At 40.0% G+C, this 15,417-nt stretch overlaps 2 protein-coding genes across 13 annotated transcripts in view; one reads left to right on the forward strand and one right to left on the reverse strand.

The window, feature by feature from the left end:
- Nucleotides 1–15,417, forward strand: part of cyc (basic helix-loop-helix ARNT-like protein cyc) — a 154,291-nt gene that overhangs the window by 80,955 nt on the left and 57,919 nt on the right. The window lies entirely within an intron of this gene.
- LOC109044316 (uncharacterized) lies at nt 9,248–14,531 on the reverse strand. Of its 2 annotated transcripts, none has more exons than XM_019061978.2 (2): nt 14,481–14,531; nt 9,248–10,945 (listed from the first exon to the last, which is right to left on the reverse strand). In XM_019061978.2, the coding sequence occupies exon 2, from the start codon at nt 10,919–10,921 to the stop codon at nt 10,004–10,006; it is 918 nt and encodes a 305-aa protein (XP_018917523.2). In that variant the 5' UTR covers nt 10,922–10,945; nt 14,481–14,531; the 3' UTR covers nt 9,248–10,003. The 2 variants fall into 2 exon arrangements, with proteins under 2 accessions (XP_018917523.2, XP_072161251.1); XM_072305150.1 differs by lacking the exon at nt 14,481–14,531 and adding an exon at nt 14,058–14,198.

A 15,417-nucleotide genomic window follows, 5' to 3' on the forward strand; every position in this document is an offset into this window, starting at 1 on the left:
CTACGTATTAGTTTATCTATTTTGCACCCTTTTTATTGAACTAAAACAAAGGCGTGGCGTGAATTGCGATACATCGATTTTATGCCATTTAAACCTATGCTTCAGAATCGATTATTAAGTTGTTCGCTCCGAACACCCTGTTTCCTGTTTATCGATTCTTTTCCGTATAGGTTTAAATGGCATAACAATCGATTTATCGCAATTTACGCCGCGCTACCGAACTAAAAATAATTTTTTATCCAGCTTTTCGGGAAAGTTACTTTAAAAATGCATTTTCCACCGGAGGAGCCAGCCTGTATAGTTAAAGAGTCAATAAAGGACTTTCAGTTTACATTGGAGAGAAGGCTTGACTTCGATTAAAAAGAAATATCCCTGAATTTGCTGCCAAGAAAATTTCTTCTCGGCAAGGAGAAAGATCCTGGTTTATAAAAAAAGAGATGATCAGAAATAGCAATTTTTTCACCGCAGGAAAAGACAAGTTCGGACACAAAATATCCGTTTTCAGTTTTTGATGCCAAACGCAGTCTAAACTTTGAAGAACAATAAGCCAAAATTTTAATCCCGATCTCGCACTACTAATGATGTCATTTCTGTGGTGCTTTTACATTTTCCTTCCACCTTAAGGCAAATTTTGCCGGACTCAATCACACTTAGATTTGTTTTATTTATGGATTACAACGCTAGCGGATTAGAGATAGCTCAGCAACAGAGCTGAGGTGCTGAGGTTGAGAGTTTATATAGTATATATAGTATATAGTATATAGTATATATTATAGAGTATATCACATAGCAATCAACGATTTTTGTACGTTGAATTTTACCTCCTTAATTTCCACCTTCTCTCCAGCACATTTCCTCATTCATGGAATGCTAATGATCCACCAATCTTTTCTCCAAGTTCCCAAACTGGAAGGGTAAAATTTGCAACATGCTTTTACGGGTTTCATAATATACACATTGTCTCATGCAAATTTTTGCGTCTAATCGTTACTTTATGATTTAAAATTTAAAATTTTTAGGTCGACGATTTGCCCTCAACCTTGTCTTCAGAATCCTGCCTTTTAACTCATGGAGTTTGCCCGGTTTAAGTCAAATGCACTTTCTTGTCGCGATTTAGTTTTTTATGTCTGTTGATATAGTTGGATACTTTCATCGGTGTTAATTGAAATAACTACAAAGATGGGAAACAACTTAATCAGCCAAAATACACATAGTAAAAGAACAACTTAATTTGGGAAAAGGCTGCAAATAAAGAAAAAGTTGTTGTTGAGCTTGTTTATTCCTTTTTCTTTATTTGCAGCCTTTTCCCCAAATTAAGTTGTTCTTTTACAAAAATGGGATTGGAGGTTATTTGATTACCCAAGATAGGTGTTTTTACACCTCTCTTTGGAGCAATTTTGATTGATGTTGACTTTAAAATTTGATTTGATTTTTTACTCTGCTTGCATTGACTGTTTATGCGACGGTCAAAAATGTAACCTTGTCACGGTACGTTTTTCATTGAGAAAAATGTTGGCACAATCGTTACTTAAAAATTGAACCTCCGACTGATTTATTCTTCTTCACTTAAGCAGTCTTCAGAATCTACAGATGCCTGGAGTCATTGCGCCAAATAATCCCAAAAAGTATGACATGACTCTAAAAAATGAAACCCTAGCAAAACGTTGCTTCCAAAACTTGCTGCAATCCTAATTTTTCTGATCGGCATGTTTGCCGACCTAAAATGGGGTGCCTCCAGTTCTCCTATTTTTATCAAGGAGGCACCCAAAATTATATTGAGTTGAACAAACTATGAACTTTAAAAATAAGCAAAAGCTTATTATTTTCATTAGGATATCATTCTTAAAGTTTGCCTACTCCAAGTTACGGTTTCAAGTACCGTGGCTGTACACCTTGCGTATACATAACTTTTTATAAAATATGCTGCAGTCAACATTTTAATTTGGTTACCCAAAATTGAGCTTAATAAGCCAGATAGCGCCTAAAAATGAAATGTGAGCTTGAATAACATGCTATAAACGATTCAAAGTCAACTCCACTCCAAATTAATGTTGAAATGTTCCAAAGTACGGAATTAATTCTGGAAAATTTCAGTTCTGCCTCCATTTATTAATCGGAGTAGGAAATACATTCCAAAACAGTGGCGTGACGTGAATGATCGATTATCGATATTTCCCCACTTGAAGGTATGGTAAAGTGTGATAAAGTGAACTATTGAAGTAATCTACAGATTTCTGAAATTAAAGAAAAAATAAAATATGAATGCCACTAGACGCATCCAAGCACCATTATTTCCAAAAGAACCGAGCCAGTGCATGCGGTTTACACGAGCTTAAGACGTGGGTCTGCAAAACCTTCTTAAAAAAGAATCAGACAAGAACCTGAAAAAAGAAGAAAGAACTAGTATCAACACATCCGAAGGTAGGAGAGGTGTGTTTGGGCCTCTTTTTTAACTTTTCTCCCGAATCTGAGCGACACCTCATTGATAGCATATAACAGAGCATTGAGAGCTCACGCTTCGCATCAACCCGCCTTCCATTTTTCAGATGCAGCACGGTCGTCCATCAAGTACGAATAGTTGCATCTCTGCGCCGCCGTCGTAAACGCGCATCCTTTCCCTCGCTCTATTTCCATATTGTGTTCGTCTTCGTTGGTCTTGTTTGTAGTGGTGCTTCAAGCACTACTTGAGTAACACAGCCGAAGATAGGGGACACGTATTCGGGCCTCGTTATTTAATTTTTCTCCCGAATCTCACCAGCAGCATGGAGCAGAGCATTGGGAGTTCGCGACGAAACGTTCCGTTCCGTTTCGTGTAAGCCTTGGCGTGAAGTTTGAAATAAATGCCGATTTCTTCATTCGACTCTTATTGGTCCAATTGCTCCCGGCCATAAGGAGATTGGATAAATGAGAGTCGGGTATGAAAATCTTTACATTTTTTTTGGTCGTTCTTTTGTCGACGCGGGCCTAAGAGAGTTCTCCGGGGTTCGGGCCACGTAGCGGCCAGGGGGCATGACCCCCTAGTAAATAACTCTTCCTTAAAGGCTCTCTCGTGACCACACTCTTCCGATGAAGGATCGCGAACTGCAAGGACCGACATTTATTGTACCGGCTGCGCGTTGACGATTGGAGAGGCAAGAGCTGGCGACAGAGTGCATAGCCGCGTATTCGACGGATATATCATTAAACTGATACTCGTTATTATGTAAAAAGAATTATTATCACCGGCGAGCGTTGATTACGTAAGTGGCTCAAGTTTTCCTGGCCATTATAACGCGAGCGTGTTCGTGTGTGCTAAGCGCGACAAACGACGGCGTCAGGTCGGGCCGCAGCCACTCGACGACGCTGATTGTAAGCTCGAGTTTTCCGAGTAATCTCCACCAAGCTCGGCGATTAGACTCGCGACAACAAAAATAGAATCCGTGTAACATCGGGATCCTCAAACATTGCAGCATTGCGTTTACTTTAAGCAATAGACAAACAGGAGTTCTCAGTCCGGAGGCCATTGATGGCGCGCAGCGCCTTCAAGGGGGTTGGGCCGCGTAGTTCTCCATATGCTTTTGCCTACGGTTTCGCAACAACTCGTGCAACCATGCGATTTGGCTGCGCTCCTGAGATCTATTGTAAAGTTGTCATGATTCTCAGAGATTTTCCTTTATTTCCCCGGCGATAAATTGGCCCGAGAGGAGTGTCCTACCGTCCTAAGGAAAAACGCCGTATGAGCCTTCAGGCGTTGCCATTTTGCCTCCAATAAAAATGATTTACGGAATTTGTTTTGAATAATATTCCTCCAATTGTTCAGGTAGTATTGTTGACAATTTAATCTACAACTTCAGGGAATAGAAATGTTGCATGTGTGAGGAATTTGCGATTTGACTGTTGATTCTTACGTAAAAGTTCGCGAGAAACACGATGGTGTCACTGGTTTTCTCTGAAATCAACTCCCAAGCTCAAAAAAAGCTCTCAAGTTGAGGCCAAAATGGAGGGGGATATCCCACGCTATCCTGAGAGTCCACCTCTACATCAAGACAAACTCTCCATGCAAAGATAGGGAGCAAATACATTGACAGGGCTGCCACTTTATTTGCTTTATTTGGGGACTCCAAAACACTGAAAACACGGCAACCCTGCTAATGTATTTGCTCCCTATCTTTGCATGGAGAGTTCGTTTTGATGTAGAAGGATAGCGTGGGATATCCCCTCCATTTTGGCTTCAACTTGAGACCTTTTTTTGAGCTTGGAAGCTGATTTTAGGGAAAACCAGAGGCACCATCGTGTTTCGCGCAAACTTTTACGTAAGAATCAGCAGTCAAATAGCAAAGTCCTCACCCATGCAACATCTCCGTTTCAAGGAATAATAAGCATAACATTCCGCAGAAATTGTCATTTTATGAATGGAAATTTGGCAACTCTCGAATTTTCATACGGCGTTTTTCCCTAGCACGGCAATGTAGTTTGTGGAGTCGGGTTGGAGCCAGGAGTGTTTGTTTTGACGCGAGTGCGAGCTTAATTCGACGGCCTCGGGCGAGACCAAGTCACGAGATACGACGACGGCCTTCCCGTAGTCGTTGCGTCTTGCTTTGCGTCGTTTAACTGCAAGTGCAGTGGCTATTAAAAGAAAGTCGCCCTGAACCTGCCGCCACTTACAATTCAAACGTATGAGTTATCAAGCTAAAGAAGATGTAGGATGTAGAGTACCTACCCTGTATAGAGTACCTTCATAGGGAGAGTATGACCCAGTAGCGTAGCGTGCTTTGCGATGTATCGATTGATCTGCCATTTAAACCTATGGAAAAGGACCGATAAACAGGGTGTTGGCGACGAACGCCTTAATAATCGGTTCTTTACCATAGTTTTAAGTGGAGAAAAATCGATAATCGATCATTCACGCCTTGCCACTGGTATGACCCTGCATCCATTCCTTATGGATCGTATTCGATACATCGAACAGCGGGCCGATTATTGAAATTGATAGACAAAGCTATAGACAAAGAAGACAAAAGGGATTTGGAGGGATCCTATTGGTGGAAGCGGGTGGTTGCAATGGACAAAGGATGTAGGTGATAGACTAACTAACGGCAACCCACGAGAGACCCGATAATTAGTCCATCATTTTCTCCCTTAGTCTATAAGAGCCACCCGTTTCCACCTGTAGGATTGCTTCTTACTCTCTATGTCTTCTTTGTCTATAGCTTTGTCTATCAATTCCAATAATCAGTCCGCAGGTGAGATACTATCGATATCGATTGGTTCGACATGTCAACATAGCTTCAAAAGTCAATCGAGTAATCTACTGGAACGGGTTTTTTGTGATAGATTTTTGATTCTTATGAGTCCGAAATGGCGATGAAAGAAGAAACTGTTAGGGATTTTCTCATTTTCAACTTATCCAGCTTAAATCCTAAAATTTTTGTTGCGGTTATGTTCTATTGTTTTGTATCAAACCATACATCGAATGACTATCGAATACGATTTATTGCCTCGACCATCTCAGGCTCCGTATGGAACTCTTAAGATCCCATAGCCCTGGTAAAAATTGGCAGTAGAATCTGTGTTCCAAAATACCATAGACCTATTGATTGACCTATAGACCTATTGATGAAGTGCACCTGAAATGACTGAAGCACACGTAACCCTATATATTTTGATACTGAGAATTGATTTTTAACGTTGACGAGTCGATTTATCTATTGTTTGTATCGAATTTTTGCGATTTTTTACGGAAAATCGATGACTTTTCGGAATTAAAATCGGGTTTGCTCCATCCGAGATCGGAGATAAGTACCCAACATAATTGGAGCACATCGACTCTTACGTATTTTTATATGTGGAATCGATTTATAACCTTGATAAGTCGATATATCGATCAATTGTATTGAATTTTTGCGATTTTTTGCGGAAAATCGATGGTTTATCGGGATTGAGATCGGTGTCTCTCCATCCAAGATCGGAGAAACGTACCCTTGATGATTGGAGCATATCAATTCTTACGTATTTCTACACGTAGAATCAATTTTAAACGTCGACGAGTCGATATATCGATCTGACATACACAACTCTTGCGATTTTTTCACGGACATTCGATGGTTCTTTTGGATTGGCATTGAAAAAATCTACCAGACATGACTGGAGCATATCGATTCGTTTGTGATTATTCTCGCACAATCACTTTTGGAAGTCGACGAGTCGATACATTGACTGGTCATATTGACTTCTTGTGATTTTTATGGAAAATCGATTTTTCGATCAGGAATGAAATTGGTTGCTTACGGTCCGAGGGTGGAGAAATGCACGTGACATGGTCGGAGTTGACGAGTCGGTTTGGCGATCTGACAAATCAATTTTTTCGGACATGGTCGGAGCACGCCGTTTCCACGTACTTTTACACGTAGAATTATTTTTAGGGTTGACGAGTCGATTTATCGATTGGTCATACTCGGCCAACTCGAGGGACAGTTTTATCTTCCTTCAAGTATGCTAATCCGGAATTCTCATACTGTTCCATAAATAGTTAGATATGTGTATGTATCTTCTTTTATTAATTTAAGTGAAGTCATTCATTCACTCATTCACTCTGGTGTCAATGGATTTGGTTCCGTCGGATTAACAGAAAATGTAGTCGTGTCGGGTGCATTCCTTCATTCCCATTTTGATTAAAATCAAAATTATTTCAACTTCAAGAAGCCATCGGATTTCCGTAAATCAGAAAAAATTGATTTGTCAGATCGCCAAACCGACTCGTCAACTCCGACCATGTCACGTGCATTTCTCCACCCTCGGACCGTAAGCAACCAATTTCATTCCTGATCGAAAAATCGATTTTCCATAAAAATCACAAGAAGTCAATATGACCAGTCAATGTATCGACTCGTCGACTTCCAAAAGTGATTGTGCGAGAATAATCACAAACGAATCGATATGCTCCAGTCATGTCTGGTAGATTTTTTCAATGCCAATCCAAAAGAACCATCGAATGTCCGTGAAAAAATCGCAAGAGTTGTGTATGTCAGATCGATATATCGACTCGTCGACGTTTAAAATTGATTCTACGTGTAGAAATACGTAAGAATTGATATGCTCCAATCATCAAGGGTACGTTTCTCCGATCTTGGATGGAGAGACACCGATCTCAATCCCGATAAACCATCGATTTTCCGCAAAAAATCGCAAAAATTCAATACAATTGATCGATATATCGACTTATCAAGGTTATAAATCGATTCCACATATAAAAATACGTAAGAGTCGATGTGCTCCAATTATGTTGGGTACTTATCTCCGATCTCGGATGGAGCAAACCCGATTTTAATTCCGAAAAGTCATCGATTTTCCGTAAAAAATCGCAAAAATTCGATACAAACAATAGATAAATCGACTCGTCAACGTTAAAAATCAATTCTCAGTATCAAAATATATAGGGTTACGTGTGCTTCAGTCATTTCAGGTGCACTTATTCATTCATGAATAGAATATAAACAATTTCGAACCTGAAAAATCATCGATTTTCCTTAAAAAATCGTTCAAAATCGATTTAACTGATCAGTATATCGATTCGGCAACGTTAAAAATCGACTCTACGTGTAAAAACACGTAGGAATCCATGTGCTACACATGCGTAAACAACGATAAGAACCTCACCGATACATCAATTCTACAAGAAAACAGCAAAAAATAAGGCCGGATTGTGACCCCTTTGCCCCCCTGTAACTCGAAAACGGTTCCTATACTCATCTTGAAATTTTTTCCTGAGTTTTCTGTTGATATAAGCTTCCATTTAAACCTTGGTCCGATGGTCGAATCGAATACCTAAAAAGGGGCCAAATTTTGGGAGGCTCTTTAAAACGCCCCGGTTTCGCGCCGCGCCGAATGATGTCATCCGGCACCAATCAGAAGCGGGCACGGGTTTCCACGACTTCCGTCAAATGTCTATCTACTCTTCGTATATGAAAACAATATTAAAGTCGAAATTATATCTTTTGAATTCACGACTTGAATCTCATTCATATGTTAGCTGTAATAAACGAGCAACAATTCCACATTGAAACACGTTTTATTTTAACAAACATCAGAGGAAAATAAGAGAAGATTGCGATATGACTATCGCAGTGCGTCAACACCGTCAGTTTCCCGTCATTCGGGTGCGTTTGAAATGTCTTGCAGTTTTTAGATTTTTCAAAAGCGGGTTTCTCCGCGATTTCGGCTCCATAAAAATGCGGAAAAATCACCACGTTATCTACTCACATTGTACTTTCAGAATATTCAATAAAATAAACAAGGTTTAGTGACCCATTTCTTATAGCCTTTTATAGCCGATGGCGATTAAGCAACAGACAGGCGATAAAGTGTATGCTAAGCGTTACTAATTACGGATGCTAGGACTGAGTGAGTTTTTGGAATACTGCTCTCTTTTTGGGCCGTAGCATCTTGATTCATTTTGCGAGGAAAGCTCCGTAGTCTTGATGGATGCCTGCCATTACTAATATATTAGAGCGCCTTCAGTTTCGTATGATACTGTGCAATACCTCTGGTGCGAAATAGTTGCTTCAAGCTCCGTGGCACGCTGCGGCGCGGCAGGCGGGCAGCCAGCGCGAAACGCGCATTGGCGCCTACAAACCTAACAGGGATACTTCACGCGTTGCGCAATGCGTGAAGTATCCTTGTTAGGTTTATAGGCGCCAGTGTTTCGTCGCACCGCTTTGTGTTAGGCTCTAATATTTAATCTGGCGGAGTCAGCGTTATTCAACTCATGATTTTGAAATGTTTGCACATCCTGTATGGATTATTCTCATTTTAATTGATGAAATAAAATATGTATTAAAGGAAAATATAATGTGTGTTTTGTAAATATTAAGGTGGTTCCGTATCAAACTTAATGATTTCCAAAGCACACGAATTTCTGCACAATTTCTTTTAGCCTTTTATAATCGATGGCGAAAAAGCAACAGCCAGGCGATAAAGTGTAAAGCCCGGGGATAGGAACTATAGCCAGGCTGCATACTTTTTTATCCCTTCGCATGGCCCGGCCCTATGATTTTCTTCGCATTCTACAGCCAGCTATATGATTTTCTGTAGCCGTCTTTAGCCGGCTACAAGAATTCCTATAGTATTTTGAAACGCAGCTCTTATCGCCAATTTTCACCAGAAAGAACAGAGTTGCAAAAGTAAGAGTTCGATACTGATAAACGGAAATTGGGTAGCTATTAAAAATTTAAAAATTTGGTGAGGAAAATAGTGAAAAATAGCGATTAAATGAAGTTAAATAGCTACTTCGTATCCAAAATTCCGAATGACTACTTATAGCAAGTTTGTATTTCACATGTAGATTAAAATTGCTATTCATTAGAAGTTTCATAGCAATAAATAGACAATGAATTGATTGTACATATATATAGTTATTTATCACTATCCATCTCGAAAGTCTGCCACTGGGAAAGAGAAAAATGGCGACGTTTCGTGTAGATAATTCAATAAGGCAAATAATGCTGTTTTATTAGCTTATAATACCGCGAATTTTAAAATCACACTGTTTGGTGTGTTTGTCTAGTATTACACCAATTCTGTCAATTTCATTTAAAAACAAAATTCTGTAATTACTTTTGTCGACACAGAAACTGTTAAAATGTAATACAAGGGTCTCACAATAGGTACCTAAGTTTCACTCCTTTTAATCTACGCGAATTTTCTAGATGGATGCAGAGTAAAAACAGTTTTTATCGACCATTTTCTCACCTTTAAAGCTAGCTATAGTTTTTTTTTTTTTTTTTTTTTTTTTTTTTTTTTTAAAATATTTGACTTATGGATCGTTAAGATATTCAATCTTTTCTGCACCCATCTCTCCTCGCTGCTGGTGCGATTTTCCTACTCCTGAAGCACCAAAGATTGAGATAGTTCAAACAGTGCTTATAGAAATAACTTAAAGCTATTACAAAAATATTAGAAAATGTATTACACATTATTGGAAACAATAACTAACCTGGAGAGGTGCGTCAAAGAATAAGCTGTTCGCTCACTCCATGAGTAATGTTACTAATAAACTCAAAAAATTTGACCCTATACGAGAAGGATTAATTTCTACTTTATCTCCTGTTGTACTATTAACTATATAACCAAGAACGCCATTTACTGTGCCAACGAGGTTCAAGATGGGCTCGTAGAAAGGACCCAAGGCATTCAATACCTCAAACTGGCCGAGGAGTTGACATATGGTTTTGCTTGGTGTCTGGATGATAAAGCTGATTGGCTGAATAAAGTAGCCAGTAAAGGTAATATTCGTTTTATTAGGCATTCCGGCAACGCTGTTGATTTGTATTCCACCTTTAAAGCCGGCAACATCCGCACCACCGGCGACAGCTTTCCCGCTGCCGGGGGCATTGGTTTCCACGCCTGCACCGGTAGATACGCCTTGAGGATTGGTCAGGTTTAGGGAGACGAGAGGGATGTAGATCGTTGTGTTGGTAAGCCCCGCAGCAAGCGTCAGGCAAAATTGTTCAAACCCTGTGTTGTTGCCACGGGAGAATCCCTGTGAGCTGTTGTACAGGAAGCCGTAATAATCTTGTGAGCTGTTGTACGAGAACCCGGAATAATCTTGTGAGCTGTTGTACGAGAACCCGGAATAATCTTGTGAGATATTGTATAAGAAGCTGGAATAATCTTGTGAGATATTGAAGAAGCTGGAATAATCTTGTGAGATATTGAAGAAGCTGGAATAATCTTGTGAGATATTGAAGAAGCTGGAATAATCTTGTGAGATATTGAAGAAGTTGAAATAATCTTGTGAGATATTGAAGAAGCTGGAATAATCCTGTGAGATATTGTATAAGAAGCTGGAATAATCTTGTGAGATATTGTACAATGAGCGTCCGCGAGCGCAGGAAGCCAACAGAACGTAGAGACAGAGGTAGTTAAGGGTCTTCATGTCGGTCATTTCTGTTCAGGCGGCTAACTGAATCTGAAACGAACAACCGGAGAGAGTAGAGTACCTGTATAGCGAGAGTATGGACAGATCGTTTCATGGAGGGCTTAGGGCCCAAAAGTGCAGCCACCCTTCTAACCAACTTCTAACGCACAAAATTTCACTGCCAGTCCGCAGATTCCAATTCTAACCAAGATGGCCAAGAATGCACAGAAATGAGCGTTCTTCCGCGAAATTGAGTAAATTTATGCAAAAACTAGTCAAACACGTGCTTAATAAAGGACGGTTCGTAACAATAGTATCAGTAAATCGCTCTGGATAATTGAAATTCATAGGTTGGCTGCATTTCTGGGCCCTAACTTTATTCGCAGATCATCGGTGAAGGCCTGATGGATTTTCGGAGTTTCACATCTGCCCATACTCTCGCTATACAGGTACTCTAGGAGAGAGTTCTCCCGCATGAAATTCATATAGACGCTGCTTAGTGCCACGTCACAGACGGTATCGATCGTATCGGGGCGTAGCCCGATTCCGTCCCCCGATTCCGTCCCGAGTCCGACTCCGTCCCGAAATTAAAACCAGATTCCGATTCCGTCCCGGAAAAATAATTTCTAAATACAAGCGGCAACATCGCAGCAATTTAAATGGTAGCACAATAGAAGAATTAGGAAGTGATAAAAGAAACTCACCATGCGATTACGTTGAGAACCAGCTTCTCAGCAAAAATGTTGAAGTGTAAACTGATCGGGTGTAAAGAGCCCGATGCGTCAAACGGTAAAAAAATCTATATTATACAGCTACAAGCAAAATCTTGGAAGCACTATTTCAGACGAATTGCTGGACCGATAAGGATGATCTTTACATGTATGCCATCTATAGTAGATGTACATGTGCAAAAAATTATGAAACCCCGAACTTTTAATATTGTAGAGCTTTTAAAGCTCATGTCACTTAAGTCCAATGTTAATAGCGTGAGAGATATGTCGTAACGAGCATCAGGCGTTATATAATTGTCCGTCAAATAATCACAAAATTCTGTTAGTTCGTCACACTGTGGCTGAACCGACGTAAAAAAATCCACGAAAGCATCCCCTACTTCCGACGGGTCCAGGAAGGGTAACCCGAAAATACGACGCAAAAAAGTACCGATTTCTGAAGAAGGGTCTCGGAAAAAAGGAGTTAAACGAACTTCCTGAATTGTCGCCCGTGTTACTGATCTATCATGATCTGAAACGGAGTGGCTTATTTGTTTATTTTCTGATATGCTACCATTCAAATTGCTGCGATGTTGCCGCTTGTATTTAGAAATTATTTTTCCGGGACGGAATCGGAATCTGGTTTTAATTTCGGGACGGAATCGGACTCGGGCGATCCCGTCGTATCGAACTGGATCCAAATAATGACATAACCTCACTATTATAACATCAAACTTGACTATTCCAGGGATAATTCGCTCAGTTTGAAGTACAAATTTATGTCAGAGACAGTGTTTTGAATCATAGAACGCCCCCTTATGATTAGGCTGACGGGATAAAGCAGTTTCAGAAAAGATGCCTGCGAGAGCCGCCATAAGTTTAGCCACTCCTAAGCCAGTCTAGTTACCTGCCTTCTGACAGTGAAATTTTGATGATTAATGGGCGGGGGGTGCGGTCAATGTTAGGTCATGTTTGATTGCTTGGATTCAATGCGATACAATCGATACCGAATATGATTAGAGCACCTTTATAGACAGAAAATGGCCATTCGTATCTTTTTACTACAGGAAAGCTGTGCCGCTTTTTGATTGGTCCCACCATTCCGACGCGTTTCAAATTCCGGCGAGTCTTTTTTTTGAAACCGGGTTTGTTCGGGATTTTGGCTTTAAAAATACTCAATGAACCATTATGATAATCTACTCACCTGATACTTTCAGAACATTAAATAAAAAACACAATGTGCCCATCCTTGCAACCATTGCAAAGTAGGTGTAACTTTGGCTCTTTCAAAGAGTTAGATACGACACTTTACATGAAAACTAAAATTAAAACATTTATGCCAATAATCACGGAAAAAATCAGGCCTCCGCATAAGATTCCCACCAATCCCACCCCCTTGCACTCCGGGTTCTTGGCATGGTCGATCTGGCGTGCGGTAAATCGCGATGATGAAGTGAAAAATCTCCGCAGATCCTCTCTCTTGAGCGAAAAACTGAGAGACTTAAACGCGTGGTTAGGAAAAAAGGTCTCATTTCCTCGCACTCTGGACCGCAGTGGCAATTCGTGGAATTTGGTAACAATGTTTTTCCTCAATTTAAATGTATGTGAAACAATCGATTCTTAGTGCCTCGCCTGAAATCGACAATTTCAATGGATTTAAACGGAGGTTATTAACAGTGTTGCCAACTTTCAAGAATTGCTACTGCTCTCGCTCCCATGCCCTCTTATCCTGTGAACGAACCAGTGGCGTGGCGTGAATTGCGATATATCGATTGTTATGCTATTTAAACCTATGGGAAAGGATCGATGAACAGAGTGTTCGCAGCGAACGCCTTAATAATCGATTCTTTACCATAGGTTTAAATGGCACAACAATCGATACATCGCAATTCACGCCACGCCACTGGAACGAACGAACGAACACCCGCATCCTGTACACATATCATACACGATCCTTGAATATTCCTAAAGTTCGATTATTTTTTAATTTCAAGGTGTGCCCCGGGCTCTTGGCAAACTGAACTGGTATGCGATATATCGCGTCGATTAGATAAATAGATCCCGGCAGATTTTGACTTTTCAGACAAAAAAGGACGATAGTCTCTGTGGGTGAGCCTAAGGAATCATTTTAAACCGAAAAATTAAAAAGTCAGAGAGATGAAGGTAGGATTCTTCGTGAAAAAGACGTTGTATTCGATTCAAAGGTCGATGTTTGTATCGAATGCAAAACCTTTTCTCAAAAAGAATTCGGCTTTCCCGATTTCTCTGAATTTTTCGATTTTTTGGTCCATAATATTCCGTAGGCTTATGCGCAGGGGCTATCGTCCTTCTTTCGGCTTAAAAGTTTGAATCTACCGAGATCTTTTACTAAATTGATGCGATATTCATCGTATCATTTTTTTAAACTAAAATTTGAATGGAAACCAGTATTATAGTATTATTTTGTTCCATACCTATCTCTATGTCTGCTTATTTGCAGTGTAGATTCACCTCAATGAGTGCATTTCAAATTACTTTAATTTGACTTGTTCGTTGTCCACACTGGAAAAAAACACACTGGATCTAGAGTCCAGACTCTTAAAAACATTGACAAGAAAAAGAACTCTTGATTGGAGCAGATTTAAGCTTAAATCAAAAAGAAATCCGCTCAAATTAAGAGGCTTAGTTCTTGATTTAAGCTTAAATCTGATTGAATCAAGAGTATTTTTTCTTGTGGATGTTTTTAAGAGTCTAGACTGTAGATACAATGTGTTTTTTTTTTCCAGTGCATCTTTTTCAAACGGTTTTACATCTAGGAATTCTGTTTCCATTTATCTGTATCTATATAGTGTACACTAGACCCTCTCTATCTAAAATTCTTTACAAATTCGACTTACCCGACTTCGCTTCTGTCGAAGAGTTCAATGGGAACTGACAAAAAGTTTCATAATTTATCAAAATTGGACTCGGAGCGTCTTGACACGAGCATTACATTTGGGTTTACATTTGCGATATATCGATTGATCTGCCATTTAAACCAATGGAAAAGGATCGATGAGCAGAGTGTTTGCAACGAACATCTGAATAATCGATTCTTTACAACAGCTTCAAATGGGAAAATATCGATAATCGATCTTTCACGCTTCGCCACGGCGCGGCGGATCAGTAAATCCAGCGAAACGGAGATAAACTGGAAGTTGGCGACCAAAAAGCGGGAATGCGGTGTGGGCCATGTTGCGCCACTGTTTTCAGTTTGTGCTGAAAAATCAGCATTCCCCCCATTTAAATCCGTGCAAAATATCCAAGTCTTATCGCACAATCTGACAACCTTGCGCCGCGTGGTCGCACGCCGGGTTCTCTTTTGAGGGGCACTTTCGCGAATCTCTCTGAAGGTCTGTAGGAGGATAAGGGACGTTGGCGGTTTGGTGTCGCAGAACGCCAAAGAACGCTGCAAAAGTGGCTTTAATGTGTGTAGTTTCGTGAAATTAAGTCGCCGCGACCAAGGGACAATTTAGAACGTCACTTACGTTGTTTTTGCGGTGAGTCGGAAATATAAGCTTTAAATCGCATCAGTCATTTTCTAAAGTACCTCTGAGTGCCAGAGATGAAAAAAGCGAAAAAACCAGTAAAAATTGTATTAATGAAACCGTTTTAAACCTTAAGATAATCCAGAATGTGATTGACTAATTCATCGCTTTGATTTTAAGCGCTCTAAGATTGAAAATGGGTCTTTCATTAGTTTCTTGCAACCGAAGGTTTCAGCGTTATTTTAAAATGAACGTGTGATAAGAGCAAGAAACAATCCCTTAAAACCGAAAGTGTCTTCAGAGGCGG

Source organism: Bemisia tabaci, chromosome 10 (genome assembly GCF_918797505.1).
Source record: "Bemisia tabaci chromosome 10, PGI_BMITA_v3".
Taxonomy (NCBI): domain Eukaryota; kingdom Metazoa; phylum Arthropoda; class Insecta; order Hemiptera; family Aleyrodidae; genus Bemisia; species Bemisia tabaci.

What these genes read in the sequence shown, in the direction of transcription:
- LOC109044316 (XM_019061978.2), bottom strand. Translation starts at nt 10,921, where the DNA reads ATGACCGACATGAAGACCCTTAACTACCTCTGTCTCTACGTTCTGTTG.